The sequence below is a fragment of the Aulonocara sp. 'chitande type north' Nkhata Bay genome, linkage group LG16 (genome assembly GCF_057382095.1).
Source record: "Aulonocara sp. 'chitande type north' Nkhata Bay isolate Kocher_YH1m ecotype deep benthic linkage group LG16, A_spYH_male_GT1.1, whole genome shotgun sequence".
NCBI lineage: Eukaryota > Metazoa > Chordata > Actinopteri > Cichliformes > Cichlidae > Aulonocara > Aulonocara sp. 'chitande type north' Nkhata Bay.
In genome coordinates, this window is record NC_141359.1 from 38,243,480 (window position 1) to 38,259,047 (window position 15,568).

At 41.4% G+C, this 15,568-nt stretch overlaps 1 protein-coding gene across 3 annotated transcripts; it reads right to left on the reverse strand.

Moving 5' to 3' along the window:
- Positions 1-144: 144 nt before the first annotated feature.
- On the reverse strand, positions 145-12,800 carry ccnt2a (cyclin T2a). 3 transcript variants are annotated; one of them, XM_086265740.1, is made up of 10 exons: positions 12,602-12,800; positions 11,818-11,899; positions 11,597-11,725; positions 11,232-11,292; positions 9,976-10,038; positions 8,502-8,547; positions 4,765-4,928; positions 4,530-4,600; positions 2,125-3,400; positions 145-1,948 (listed from the first exon to the last, which is right to left on the reverse strand). In XM_086265740.1, exons 1-10 carry the CDS (start codon positions 12,757-12,759, stop codon positions 1,875-1,877), a joined length of 2,124 nt encoding a protein of 707 aa, XP_086121866.1. In that variant the 5' UTR covers positions 12,760-12,800; the 3' UTR covers positions 145-1,874. The 3 variants fall into 3 exon arrangements, with proteins under 3 accessions (XP_086121866.1, XP_086121865.1, XP_086121867.1); XM_086265739.1 differs by having other exon boundaries at positions 145-3,400; XM_086265741.1 differs by lacking the exon at positions 9,976-10,038 and having other exon boundaries at positions 145-3,400.
- Positions 12,801-15,568: the final 2,768 nt, after the last annotated feature.

Sequence of the window (15,568 nt, forward strand, 5' to 3'; positions counted from 1 at the left end):
TCACAAAGAATTCAGCATTTAACCGTGTTTAAATATCATGCCACTGGAAAAAAAACAGCATGTCTCCTCAAATGTAACTACAAATCAGTACAGTATGTTTTTATTTTGCATGAAATGACAAAGACCACCAGGACTTATTCTGTGTCAGGGTAGTGGCAACATTAAAGTTTATTTGGAATTTTGAAATGAAAAATGGAGAAAAAGGATGTGAAGACTAGCTTATGTTCTACAACTGCAGTAATCCTGTGTGCCCGAATGCAAATCCCCAATCAGGGTACAATATAGCCTCAGCCTAATTTGTATTTTGCACACGCTTAACATAAAACAAGTAACCCAGTCAGAAACAGAGAAGATTGGGTCATATCAAGAATCTACAACGGAAGAGTGTTTAATGTATGAAAGTGATAATAAAGCCGTGTCCAGACACGGACAGGGCTGCAAACATAATAAAACCAACTGAATAAAAGAAAGTCAGTGATGCACAAAAACTATGAAGCACGTCTACATTGCAGATATTTGAGGTCACCTACATATCAGGCAGGTCAATCTGCCTGTGGCCAATTATTCACAGCTAAATGAAAGCGAGCCAACAAGTGTTTCATCCTGAACAGTACCCTGTGAATCAGTGACTGAACAATGGGCATCTCCATTTTTATCTAAAGGGCTACAACTTTATGAAATGTCTGATGCAGTTAAAATAAAAAGGGTTATGTAAACTTTAATAGCACAACTACTGTCCTTGCCAGCTTTATTTTTTTTTCCTTGTTGAGGCACAACCTTTGGCATCCAGCTTCAAGTCTACTTAAGAGGTCCAAAAAAATTATTTTTTGGTACAAATTGCATCGCTCTTATGTGATAAGTAGGTGTCGGATGTGCCAGTTGCTGAGGGAATCAAGTAATATTCTCTGATGGAAACCTACAGTACATCACTGTCTTATAGCAAGGCTGTAAGAAGCACTGGAATGCTTCGATCATTTACCCGATGATACCCACTCCACTGATCAACAAAATAAAACTCTTTTATAGGTATTACAATAATCTTGTTATACTTACAAGCAGCTCCTAACCTGAGTAGTCATGGTATAGCTTTTTTTCTTTAAACATACAAAAACGTATGTACATTTATCTCCATTTTTGTAAACAGCAAGTTAGCGCTCTCCTTCCAAATCCCTTTGATTGAAACATGCAAATCATACGCACAGTACTTAAGTATAAAAAGAAACCAAGACAAGAAAGTAATTTAGGAGATGAATTTTAAACACCTAAAAAATTGCATCCATCAACAGTACTAAATGGAATATCAGCAAACTGAAGGCATCTCCACCTGGCCACCATCTTCCTCCATAAAAACCACAAAACTGTGATTCAATGAAAATAATAAAAAAGAAAGAAAAAAAAAAAGAAAAAGGAAGAAAGCAAGGAAAGTGCACCTTCCTTGCTTTTTATAGAACTTGTAATACTTGTGTTTTCTCATATGGAGATCTGACATGTAGGGAAAGAACTTCTCCCCCTGACGGAAACAAGCTTTCCCAAACACACAACCACCTTTTACACGTTCCTAGACCCATTTGAGGAGGAAGAATAACAAAGCAACAATTCAACACAATAACAGAAAGAGGACTGAGCACCAAAGCCCAGAGATGTGACAGTCAGGAAGCATAATTTTTCATCTTTCACATCTCAGAAGCTGAGAAGTCCAACAATACTCTTTTTTTTGCAGATAACTTTCTGCCTTTCAATAAAGGGTTTATCATCACATAGAGGTTTTTTTTTCTAGGGCACTTAACAAAGAGGTGAGCATAGTCTTTAAAGTTTGAACTGTGTGTAGTTTGTTGCCATTTTCATGTGCTGGCCATGGCTGCAGAGGGGTGGACTCAGTGTCTCTGCTCTCCCACTTCATGTGGCGATTCACTAGGAGGAGGGTACTGCTGAGAGGTCCGCAGCCCACCTGGGTGTGACAGGAGGGGAGGAGGAGAAACGAGAATAAGGAGGAGGAGGAGGAGAAGGGTGGGGTGGAGGTAGGGAGGGAAGGAGGTTAGCCATAGAGCTGCAAGCCAGATGAGACACACTGCAGTACAGGAGAGGAGCAAGGAGGGAAAGAGGGGGAAGAAAAAGATGAAGTACCTGCAGCACTAGAGCCACCCTTGGAGATTTTGCTCACTTTGGAGCTAGCAGTGAAGGATGGGGCCGAAGGGTGGTGGTTGTGGCTGGGCTCTGGATATGCCCTCTTGCGTGATGAGGAGGTGGGCCCAGGAGGCCCATGTGTTGTTCCTTCCATGCTGATGAGTCCAGGAGGACCTCGCAGCAGGCCTATCCCAACGCCTGAGCCCTCTGTAGCTCCGCGGCCGTTGCCACTGTGTGTGGGGGCGTGACTGTGTTTATGGTGGCGATGGGGGTTGTGCTCTGCCCCACGATGTTTCTCTTTGCTCACCATCGGGCTGGAATGTTTACTTTTGTTGTTGTTGGTGCCCATGCTTTCATCTGATGAGCTGTGACGCTCAGAGGACGACACTTTAATCTTCATTTTAAGCTCATCTTTGCTCATCTGTTGACTGCTTTTATCCAGCTGGGAACCACTGCTGGCCCCCGGCACAGCTAAGCGAACTTTAAGCGAGCTTTTGTCCCGTTTGTCACTGTGATGGCGTCTATCTTGGCCCGAAGATGAGGAGGGCACTTTCATTTTCTTTGGGGAAGCTGTAGCGCTGCCACCACTGCCATGGACTGTTTGTTTTCTGTTGTCTCCTTGGCTCATCGCGGATGGTGCATAGCTAGAAGAGGAGGACAACAAATCCTCCCTTACATCACAGTCCATTACTCCACCATGCTGTTCCTGCCTACGTTTCTGCCCGGAGGCAGCCAGCTCTGCAGCATGTTTCTCTCTGTATTTATCCAGTGACAGCTTCTGAGCTGGAGACGGCTGAGCTGGTGGAGGGTAAGCAGACTGAGGTGCTAGTTGATGCTTAGCAGCTCCACTCGCACCAGCTCCCTTTTGTTCTTGTCTGACTGGGTTGAAATCTATTTTTTCAGTCTTGTATACCATTGGATGCTGAAGCAAAGAGGAAGTAGAAGTTTCCAAAGATTCTGGGATAGGGATGCTGAGTGATTCTTGTTTTATACAGGTGGTAGAGTATCCTTGCTGGCTCTGGTTGCCCTGGGGCCATTCACTGTGGCTACCTGGATTGTATGTGGTGGCTATGGAGTCTAGAGCCAGAGCTACTCCACCGGACTGGCTGAGCATGGGCATAGGAAAGGTAGTGCCTGCTTTGGAAAACCCTGGGTTGGAAGAAGGAACGCCAGGAAATGAGGCATCAGCTTGGTCCTGGGCCAGTGAAGGTCCAGGAAATGAGTTGTCAGTCATCTGGGCGTTTTCAGTCTTAGGCTTTTTGGCAGCTTGCGTTGCCTGCAGGACAGAAAATAAGGCTGGTATGACTTTGGTTTTTGTAGCTGTAAGATGATGGCAAATGTAACCCACGTCAACTACACACTGCCACATGACCTACGTCAGCTGATATGAGGTCCCTCTCCTGATTTGCTGCATAAGATAAGACCTGGGTGTGGAGGAAAACTTTTCGGCTTCTGCTGTGGCTATAAGCATGAACGGCGTCGAAAATGGCGTGGGAAACACGGCTCTTTCCTTCTCTTAAATGAACCATAAAAATTGTAGTAATTCAGCAATAAGTGTCTCGAACCTTTGGCGGTAGCAATGGCAGCTGGTCAGTTGTTTCTATAATTGAATTTGCATTATTCTTTATACTTTGCTTTGAGAACGATTGTTTCCGTACACTCTAGCTTATTTAATCACTTAAACATGCTCTTTTTAAAGCAGTGTACACTTAATTGATTATTCTTACTTGTTGGCTTAAATTCGGCTGTGCTGTCTGTTAGACAACTGCCTTTTTTCATGCTGTTTCCGTATGCGTTTGTTGCAAACACTACCTGAACATAGCCTGAAGTGTACAGATAAAGCTATGAACCTAAAACAATGAGAAATTTAAGTGAACTACTGTACTTTTGTGAAATGTCATAATGTAATGTTCAGAGTCACATTATTGTATGGAACAGTGGAATCATAGATGTGTTTACCGGTAAACTGAATTAAAATTGAAATGTTAATGGACTTGGCCCTACAGGTCCTGAATATTCCAGCAGTGAAATTAACGTAAGCAGATTTATTTATTTTGTGGTTGTACTTATTTTGTTCCACTTCCCCTCAGGTCTTCAGCAGCTATGTGATTTTCGCCTACATTGTTCTCTTAAGAAACTTTCTGTCTCAAGTCTCATCATTCACACCACCTGGGCTCCATAAATAACCTTTCCTGCTGCGCATCAGTCAGTTATCTCTACTTAAACTAGCCCTTTAATAATTTACACAAACTGGCAGTAATGCTCAATGTGGCAAGATTTCAACTACAGTTCTCTAACAGCACCTACGTGAGGTATTTGCAATTTTAAAAACCTGCTGCCAATACTGCAAAAATAAAATATAAATACATTAATGGCTAACAAACAGGGCAGTAAATCCAGCCTACCCTCCAGTTGCGTATCCTCTTTAGTCGGCTGGGCGTTTTCTCCAGAATCTGCAGAAACTCATGGGTTAACTCTGAAAATGCAGGATATGCATGTTGTTAAAATTCTGATGTCACTTTTAAAGCTGTTAGTTCTATAAACTTGTCTTGGTTAAGTATGCCTACAAAAGAACCAAGAAAAGGACTTAATGCAAATTGCCAGAGATTACTCTGAATTAAAGGTAAAATTCTGTCTCACCATCAAGCAGCTCCAGAGTGACAGCGTTGTCCACATATTCCCACCAGTGTTTCCCATCAGTAGAAACCGGGATCTCCCAGTTGGACCACTTGCACGCCAGATGGATGCACACACAGGCAATCACTGTGGGCTTGTACTGGAGGCAGAAGGTAGTGAGGTGCAGACTGCACGTTGTGTGATGGTAAAGGCACGTGAGTCAGTTGATTCAGTGCAAGTGTGGTCAGGATTAGTCCCACATGTGGACAAAGGAGAAAAACAAGAGGGGGCCGACAGCTTTAATATAATGTTGGAACAGGTTTCAAGACTCATTGTTTTCTAACAGTGTTCATGTTAAATAGATTTTATGAAGTAAAGGATTTAATACAAGCACAGCTGTATGGTTGCAGGTATGATAAGGAGATCATTCTAATCGTGTCTAAAAGTAACAAACATCATAAAAATGTAATAAATCAATTCAACAAACAAATGTAAATATCAAGAACAACAAAAAGGTAGTGAAGTAGGGAATGACTCCACTCATAGAATCATAGTCATGTCTTTGCAAAACACAAGGATAATGAGGCCACCCATGCAACAATGACATCATCATACAGTTATCTGACAAGGGTACCTTCCTACAGCACCCCCTGCCCCCCCCCCCCCCCCCCCCCCCTTCTCTCTCTGAACTGTGTTTAAATTGCTTAATCAGGTGGCTCAACATCAGGGCAATGAAGGCATACAACTTAACAGCCCTGTTGTATAGGTATGATTGTACTGAATGAAGTTTAAAACCCTAATTAAATACGTATAACTGCAGTTCAGTTTGACATGTATCTGTAAAACTCAACTGCAAACATGAGAATACTACGGTGGCCACGAGTTTAAATGTACTGAAATGTAAGCAAATGCCAGCAAATAGGAAAATGTTGCTAAGGCACACAAAGCACAACAGAAGTCGAACAAACAAAATCTAACTCGCGTAATGTGATGGACCAGCTGCAGAAGTGACAGAAACCAGAAGATATGAAGCAGAGACACTCAGCGGAAGCAGAGGGTTTTTCAGTGTTAGAGGGAGAAAAAGAGTCAACGTAATGTGTGTAATTAAATAATACTGTGGCCGTTTACTGTTAGGACTGTCACTTATGCACCTGGTCCATCAAGTTATTGTGTTCCACAAATCACTTTTCCTGTGTTTTTGAATTTTTGTGCCATTGTGCTCAGTGTGGTTTTGCACAGGTTTGACCTGTAAGGGTCACTGCAGAATACAGACTAACTACTATTACCAGTAAAACACTGACAGCTAAAATATAAGAAAAACAAAGGTTAGGTTCTTAATTATGGGGGGGGGGGGTGTGTTCGCTTTTTTTGTAGGAGCTATCATTGGACATTTCAAGTGTACCAAGGCCACGATTTAGATCTCTGCACAACATCTCACTGCTAATGGGACCTTAATCCATAATCAAAAAGCCTAAAGGAAGACAGTCGACTTCATAGTTAAATTTAACAACATTTTAATAAATTATTAATGCCGTTGTAGGGAGAAAAACAGCTTTCAATAACTTCTGCATCAGTACATTTTAAACACTGCAGAGAGTACAATGCCTGGAATATGTCTAAATGTTGTGATGATGACAGTTATCAAAGCCAATGCTTTATATGCTCGCTCTCTATATAAATGTATGTTTAACCAATTTGACTGAAAACAAAAACCACACGCACACTAAATGATTTGATGAAATTAGTTGCGCATCATATTTGGGTTTTTCCATAGCAGAGGTAAAGTTGTGCCAAGCCATGCAGTAAATGGTACAACTGTTTTTCCACTGCACCACACAGCAATAATAAGTCATTTCCTTGAACCACTGATAAAGATCAGTAATGCAGCGATAAACACATTCTATTTGCTACAACTTATCTGCTTTTCATGGAAGAGAGCAGTTTACCACTGAAGAGCTTTCAAAAAAAAAAGCATCCTACAACAGCTAAGGTTTGGTTTTCAATTGCAGAAAACGAGTTCAACTATTGTTATTGGGGCGATCGTGGCTCAAGAGTTTGGAGTTCGTCTTGTAATCGGAAGGTTGCCGGTTCAAGCCCAGCTCGGACAGTCTTGGTCGTTGTGTCCTTGGGCAAGACACTTCACCCATTGCCTACTGGTGGTGGTCAGAGGGCCCGGTGGCGCCAGTGTCCGGCAGCCTCGCCTCTGTCAGTGCGCCCCAGGGCAGCTGTGGCTACAATGTAGCTGCCATCAGCGGTGTGTGAATGTGTGTGTGAATGGGTGAAGGACTAAATGTTTTGGGGTCCTTAGGGACTGAGTAAAGCGCTATACAAATACAGGCCATTTACGAGCAGCTAATAACTAGTAAAATGAAACGCTAACAACACAGGAGTCAAACTAAAGGCTCTTTTCCATTAGTACCTACTTGGAGCGACTCGCCACAGCCTTCCATTAGTTCATAGTACCAGGTACTAAAGTAGTGCCTGCTAGGCCGAGTTCCAAGCTATCTGAGCAGGTACTAAATTGTGACGTCGTCAGACTGCACGGCACCGATTGGCTGGTCAGAAGCAAAGAGATCATCTCCCTCTGCACTCTGAATCAGAGTTTCTGTGTGGATACATATCATCTCAAGTTTTGGCAAAAACCAATATGATCCTATACTCCCGATTCACTTACACAGTAGAGAAGCAGGGCTTTAAGAGGGTTACTAAAAAGAGCTCGAGCCAAAGTGAAAGTAGAAAAACATTTTTCACAGCACCGTCAGTTATATGACAAAATCGTGTAGCTGCTGAAGACCTAATTTAGTTATTAAAGTTGTTTCAAATTTTATTGAAAAGTCTACTTTGGCAACTCTTGTGCTCTCTTCCTGCCATTGCAATATAATGCAGCATTATTTATGTAACCTGTCATAAATGACAGCAGCTCACTGGAAAAGAAAGATGGAAAACGTCCTTCATTTTATCTGCACTAAATGTTGCTGCCTGCAAGCTGCAATAACCGCTAAACATGATCTCTTTCTCTAAATTGTCATAAACATCAGTATCGCAAATTATGGTGATATATTGTTGAGGCTGTGTCACTCACTCCTATCCTGCTGTAAGGCTGTAGTGGAAATGCATGTCAGGATTGCTTGACTTAGCATGGTGTGGCTCAAGTGGACCAACCTGGGCTAATGGTAAAACCCTGATTTTTTTACAGGTCCTTAATGGGTTATAATTAGCTTTTTCTTAAGCTTAAATCAACTTTGAACTAGAAGTGCATTTAATGACAAGCAAACATTACAAAGGCTGAAGATATCTAAAGAGATGATACATTTTGAACAGATTCATATGAAAAACAACATTTTAAGAATTAATCTGCGGTACTTACCGAAGGCCCTCTATGAGAAATGTTTACATCTGTGAAATCTTTAGCTGCTATTCAGGCTACCAAAGTGTCTTTCTTTTAGAATTATGCACTTTTTCGCAACCGAACAAACGTGTGGGTTTCAAGCGCACCACTACACTTCACATTTTGCATTCAACCCATCTGTGCCAACACGTGGTCCCTTGTACAATACACCGCACTGCAACTGGGGCCGGTAACGCTACAAGCCACCACGTCCCGCTACCTTGGGAAGAAGGGAGGGGAGCTGAGGGGAGGAGGCAAGCGTCCCAACAACCACCAGTGCAAGTAGGGCCGGTTGGACACTGAAAGGGTACCCTGCATTACAGGAAGCTATGGTGTGCAGTCAAAGTGCAACAAAGAGGGGCAGGATAACAACCTGTTGGTAGCCATGAAATAGGAAGTCTGTGCCAGATCCTTGCTTGCTGAAAGAGAGGGGAAAAAGACAGAAGGAAAAGAAAAATCAATTTTTCTGCAAACCAAAATTATTTTATCATTAATATAAGGACAGAATGTCAAGTTTAGCATTTAAGCAGATTTCCAACGCACTAATTAAGGCAAGACCGAGACTGGATAAAAACTGAGCTAAGCTAGTCCAACATTTTGGAAACTTAAAAGCTGTGGTACCTTTTCTGAATAGAGAAACGTTAATCTCAAAAAAGGGCTTATAGCCAATTAAAGCCACTTCCAAGGTAATACAACAGGGCAACAGGGAATGTAAAGACGTGTTTGTAACCGGACATGGACTGTAAATTTGTCCTTAGTCTACACCACAAAAACAAACAAATTTAATACTACCCCTTATAGACTATTGTCTAGTAAACAGTGAAATTAACATTTTGTTCATTTTGAATTGTATTCATAAACAAGTGCGATTTATATGTCATGTGCACAAAGTAGAATGGTAGCAATACATTCCTGGATGACAGAAAATATTAACGTTTTGGTAGTTTTTTTCCTGCACAGAAGAATTTCTGGCAACCTAAATATAGTCCTTTTGTTAAGGGTTTCACTAACTCAAGTATAATAGGAATAAATGTTTGTCAAACGATCACAAATGCCATGAGGATGCATATATCATTATGAATTAGGGTGCAGGCTAATTCTGAGACAGCAAAATAAGTATGTGTAATCTGAAATTTAAATATATATTTTCAGCTCATAATTATGTCTTATTTTAAGAATATTCCAAACTCAGAACACTTAAATGCACAGCTCTGAGTGGTGATTTCTCTCTCTTTGCTCTCATCTGCTCTGCAAAGGCTGCATGGACTCTGGGTTACAGTTTAGTCAGGCAGACAAATCATGCATGAGGGCTAACACAAAATCCACCAATACTGGAGCAATTTATCAATAACAAAGGCAGCTCCCATTTCTAAAACAAACAAACAAACAAAAGTTTTAGACAATCAGTAATTTGTATGAAGGAAATTTAAAGCTACCAGGTTGGGGTTTTTTTTAGGACTGTAGCTGCCGGTAATCTAGCCTAGCAGTATTAAGATGGACAACGTTTTTTAAAAGCACACATTCTCTTGCTTTTATTAGAAACAAAGATAAATCTGAAAACAGTTTCTAGCTGAATTTTTGTAGCCATTGGTTTATTAAAGATTACAGTTATATTCTAGTTATATGAAATAGTAATATCTCAAAACTAATTTCATCTCAGTCTTGCTTTAATAAGCGTTTATGCTATGTCAAAAACAATGTGAAGGAAAAAACAAAAAACAAAACACAAGGTTAAGTGTTTTCACGTAAGCATTAAATCAGCAAGGTTTTCTTCCCCCTCCCCACCCACATCTGAGGTGGGATAAACAAGAGCAGAGGGCACAAAGAGCAAAGAAGGAAGCCTCTACCTCGCACTAGCTGGGTACATTTCACCACATCAGTGTGTGGGTGATCAATAGTTATTTCAAAGCCTGGAACAAAATACATGACAGGTGAGTTCAACACAGACATAGCTGGGAGGTGACATGTCATTTTGTGATTAAAAAAAAAGGTAAAAAAGCAAGGGAATTTGCAATCAATTAATATTAGTACACATCTGTGTACTGTTGTTAAAAGTAGATTTTGGAGCTTGATAATGAAATTGGGTACATTTGAAGTGAGACTTAATTAACTTGTATAAACAGATTTTCCACGATTGAAGTAGGAGAGCACAAACTGTTCTAGTCAAACCAGAGATGCATCAATCCAATACTGGGATTGGTATCTGTCCAACTGTGACTCAAAAAGCTGGCGCAATATCAAGGCTAATGACCAAATCTACACCCGATCTATTTGACTCCATCTCGTTCTGTCTCACAGACGTGTGATGTAGAAGCCAGAAGGATGATTGTTCTGGGGCACTTGTGGGGAAGCTTTTATGTAATGTACAGTATTTGCAGTTATATAACACTTCTCTAGTCTAGGAACAAAAGGAGAAACAAGCATGACTAACATAGAGCTATGTGCATTTTGAGCTCAAATAGTGCTATAGCAAATAAATGACAGAAATAACACTAATAAATCTATTTACCCACAATAAATAATGGAATGTTTTGTGTAAGTTTTCATGTAACATTTTACTAATCACTGCAGATCCACGAAATGTAATTTATCTAGGGTACTCCTTTCTTAGCTCTTGTTTTACATATAATCTAAGAAAGTGATGTTTAAGATTAATCTCATGTTGCCTAACATTACATTAAAAACAAACGAAAAACTATCCCAAGTCTCTTCCTAGTGAAGAATACATATTTCAACACTGGTATAAAATCACTACAAAGTATCAGCAGATACGCTTTAGGTATCACAAATGGGAAAAGTTGGATCGGTGCATCCCTCGTTGCAACATAGAATTTTGCAATTAGATGGAGAAAAATAAATAAATAAAAATCAGTGCCACATTCGTAACTAGCATTAGCAAAAAGAGAGTGACATGTCACCTTTACATGATTCACTGAAAACATGTATGTGAAAACAACCATATGCAAATAAAACATTTCAGTCAGCAGGCTGTGATAAACAAAGTCATCAGTAATCAATAGCACTACTCCCTTACTTATAATTAACCAATGATATTGACAAACAAACCGCTCTCAAGTCATCCACTCCAGTCACCACTACTCACCCAGGGTCTGCAGCACTATGGATTCAAGTATCACCAGCTCTTGAGCTTGCTGGAGGTATGCCTGAAGTTTGATAGACAGTCATTACAACACAACTGTAATGTGTCTATTAATCTAAACCCCTAACATCTGATTGCAAATGGCCAAAACTCCAAACAGAGAGGCTCATTACACTATTACTGCAAGCCTTGATGGGTGATTTGTTTTGTACACACCAACTGCAGGCCAGTGCAGAATAATCAGAACCGTTTTACAGCGTAGGGAAATGCGGCCCAGCCGCTTTAACACAGGCAAACCATGACCACTGAGACAACAGGAAAGAAATTTTTTTTTAAACAATACAATATGCACAGATGCCGATACTTACATTACTTTTTATGTCTAGAGGCGGTTCTTGGGGATTTAGGCAAGCATGTGCAACTTTGATTACATGTTCGAGTTTCCGAGGTTGCTCTTCCACTTTTGCAGCCAAGAATAGGGTGGTTGGAGAGATTATCTGTATAAAAAATTAAAATGCAAGTATATCTGTCAAATCTACTCAACAGGTGGCTGGTGGTAAACAAGAGAGCTAGCTATATTACTACTTACATTCCTATGGAATTTGCTGAAAGAATGGTGCATATAAAATCTATGCATGTAAACGATTGCTGTGTTTATTGTTAATTGAGAGCTGAAGGGAGAGTCAAGGAAATATTAAGCTTAAGGTCAGAGCAAAACAAATGCTCTTATATTTATGTCAACATACACACAGTCTTAACCAGCTGAAGGAGCCGATATACGTCAACTTTTTCAACAAAAACGGCAATTTGACAGTTTATAGAGTCACGATTCGCATCTTATTAGCTTTAAATAATGGCCTAAATAACAAAAATCACTGAGCGTAGAGAGAAATCTAAAGTTTGTATTTGTGTCGGTACAGTGACATTAATATAAACCAGAAGAGGGAAATTAATGGATTTTAAAAAACACTTACTACAGACCAAACTATGGAAATATAACGTTATCCAGTAAATAAATGATTTTTTTGTGAAGCTGTGTATTTCTGTGGGCCAATCGAAGCTACAAATTCGCTTCAAGGCCTTCAACACGCGAACTATTAGCTAGGGAAATAACTAGCATGCTACATTAGCGCGAAGCCAAAAGGGAAAACAATTAAGAGTGAAATGCATTACTGTTCTTAAAGGTAAACGACTTAATAAGCTAAAATATTTTTCAAGAACATAACAAAACAAAGCACACCAACTGAAAAGTCCCGCGCCAAGCTCCCGAACCTCAAAAGCGGTTCAAAATCAGCTAACGGGCATAGCTAACGGTTAGTTAGCGCCATGTCTCCGTCCAGGCTGCTGGAGGAGGAGATATTTACAAAGGATACACGTTGAGTCTTTGACCCATATCTTGGATCAGATTTGCCGCTTGCTGTCGGTAGGAGAGTTCTCGATCTGCGTCTACTCCACTTCGGCGAGACGGCGTGTTTTCGAGCTGTTCCCGGGTGAAAAACCATTTCGACGAAGACCCCCGGCACGCCGCCATTACTCTCCAACGTTTGCTTGGGCATCAAGAAAGAGGATATGACGTCAGTGTCGCACAGGAAACGCAACTTTTCCGACTTGTGTGCCCGGTTTTTAAATAAATGAAGACTGCTTTATTGCAAAGGTTATATTGTCACATGCACGATAGAAATAAATATAATGCTTTACAGTTTTACAGTATTACACAGTATAATGAAACTTTTATTTTCCCAGCCTCCCTTCCCACAAAACAATTATATAAATGCAAAAAAAAGATCAAAGAAATGGACAAAAGAAAGTGCAAGTAATACATAGAAACAGTGAAATGAGTTTAAAAAATGTTTAAGCTTGAAAGCCTTAGTTGTCCCTTGCATTGCGCAAGTCTAGTAACAGATCTTAATTAGTGTAATAATGGATAATGGTTTGACCTGACAAAAAGCCGGGAAGCCTAGTTGTAGATGTTATAAATTTCATTGGCAATAACCACAATGGACAGGATTCTTAATGAGCATATCAGAGGGACGGCTAAGGCTAAGCAGTTAAGATACAAGATTTGAGAAGCAAGGCTTGAATGGTTTGAACTTGTGCAGAGGAGTGAATGTGGATATATTAAAGGATGTTGAATGTGGAGCTGCCAGGCAGGAGGAAAAGAGGAAGACCACAGAAGATGCTGTTGGTTCTTATATAGCCCTTTTTTCTGCCTCATTCACCCAAGCAATTTTGTTTTCTATGCTATGTACATTCTATCAAACATTCACACCCCTACAAGAGCATCTTGGGGTTAGTATCTTGCCCAAGCATGTTTGGCATCCAGGGATCAAACCACCAACCTTCCAGTTAGTAGATGACCTGCTCTACCTCCTGAGCTAAAGAACAGGCTTGTGGATGTAGTGAAAAAGGACACGTGGAGGGTTGTTGTGGCAGAGAGGATGCAAGGGATACCAGATGGAGGCAGATAAAATACTTTGGCCACTGCGGCAAACCTTAAACAGACTAGCCAAAAGAAGAAGGAGTCAACAGTAGCAGTGGGTGAGTGTATGTCTTGTTCAGGAGTCTGATTGCTTGTGGAAGAATATTCTGGGGTCTTTTAGTCCTGAATTTCAGACTCTTTTAACTTCTGCTCAAGAGAAGAAGCATAAACAGACTGTGTTATGGGTGTGTATTGTCCTTAATGTTGTTGTGGGTTCTCCTAACAACCCTTGTGGCTTAGCTGTCCTATACTGATGAGAAGGCTGCTCAAGTGATATATTGGAGCTTTTGAACAGTCCAGCTTCCATGCCACACTGTGACTGAGGACCTGAAGACACTCTAACACTAACTGTATCTGTAGAAGCTGCTGAGGATTGTAGTTGACATGCCAAATGTCCTCCGTCATCTCAAGTCTTTCCTCAAGTACAGTCTTTGTCGTGTTTTCTTGAGTAACCTCTAGGTGTTATGAGATCAGGTGAGATCCTCACTGATGTGTTTCCAAATAAATTAAAGGTTTTCAACCTCTCTCCCTGGGTACACCAATGTATATTGGAGTTATATTGAGGTCTTATCACGGCCTGTTGCTCCTAAAGTCAAAAAAGATGCTTTAAAACTACATTGTAATTTACATTTATTAATGTTTTAAAGACTGCTAATGATTTAAAATTGAAGTTAATACATTTATCTTCTATTCCTCAGAGGCCGGAACCACTGATTGCCTACAATAATCTCCGCTTTGGATGGCTAGATGTCCTACTTTTTATGGAACTAAACAGGATTTTATCTCTCGTTCCTTTGTCTCACACACCTGGACAGTTTCTCAACCATAAGCCATCTCCACAGGCGTTTCAGAGAATATGGCAGCACATCCAACCGGCCTCACAACCGCAGACCTCGTGTAACCACACCAGCCCAGGACCTCCACATCCAGCAGGTTCACCTCCAAGATCGTCTGAGAACAGCCACCCAGACAGCTGCTGGAACAATTGGTTTGCACAACCAAACAATTTCTGCACAAACTGTCAGAAACCGTCTCAGGGACGCTCAACTGCATGCCCGTCGTCCTCATCGGGGTCTTGACCTGACTCCAGCTCGTCGCCGTAACAGACTTGTGTGGGCAAATGCTCACATTTGATGGCGTCTGGCACGTTGGAGAGGTGTGCGCTTCACGGATGAATCATGGTTCACATTGTTCAGGGCAGATGGCAGCTGAGAATGTCCCAGTTCTTGCATGGCCAGCATACTCACCGGACATGTCACCCATTGAGCATGTTCGGGATGTGCTTGACCGGCGTATACGACAGCGTGTACCAGTTCCCATGAATATCCAACAACCTCGCACAGCCATTGAAGTGGTAAATGGTAAATGGCCTGTATTTATATAGCGCTTTACTAGTCCCTAAGGACCCCAAAGCGCTTTACATATCCAGTCATCCACCCATTCACGCACACATTCATACACTGGTGATGGCAGCTACATTGTAGCCACAGCCACCCTGGGGCGCACTGACAGAGGCGAGGCTGCCGGACACTGGCGCCACCGGGCCCTCTGACCACCACCAGTAGGCAACGGGTGAAGTGTCTTGCCCAAGGACACAACGACCGAGACTGTCCAAGCCGGGGCTCGAACCGGCAACCTTCCGATTACAAGGCGACCTCCCAACTCTTGAGCCACGACCGCCCCAAGTGGAGTGGACCAACATTCCACAGGCCACAATTGACAATCTGATAGACTCCATGCGACGATATGTTGCACTGCATGAGGCAAATGGTGGTCACACCAGATACTGACCGGTTCTGGGTCCCCAGACCCCCAATAGCGCAAAAAACTGCACATTCCAGGGTGGCCTTTTGTTGTGGGC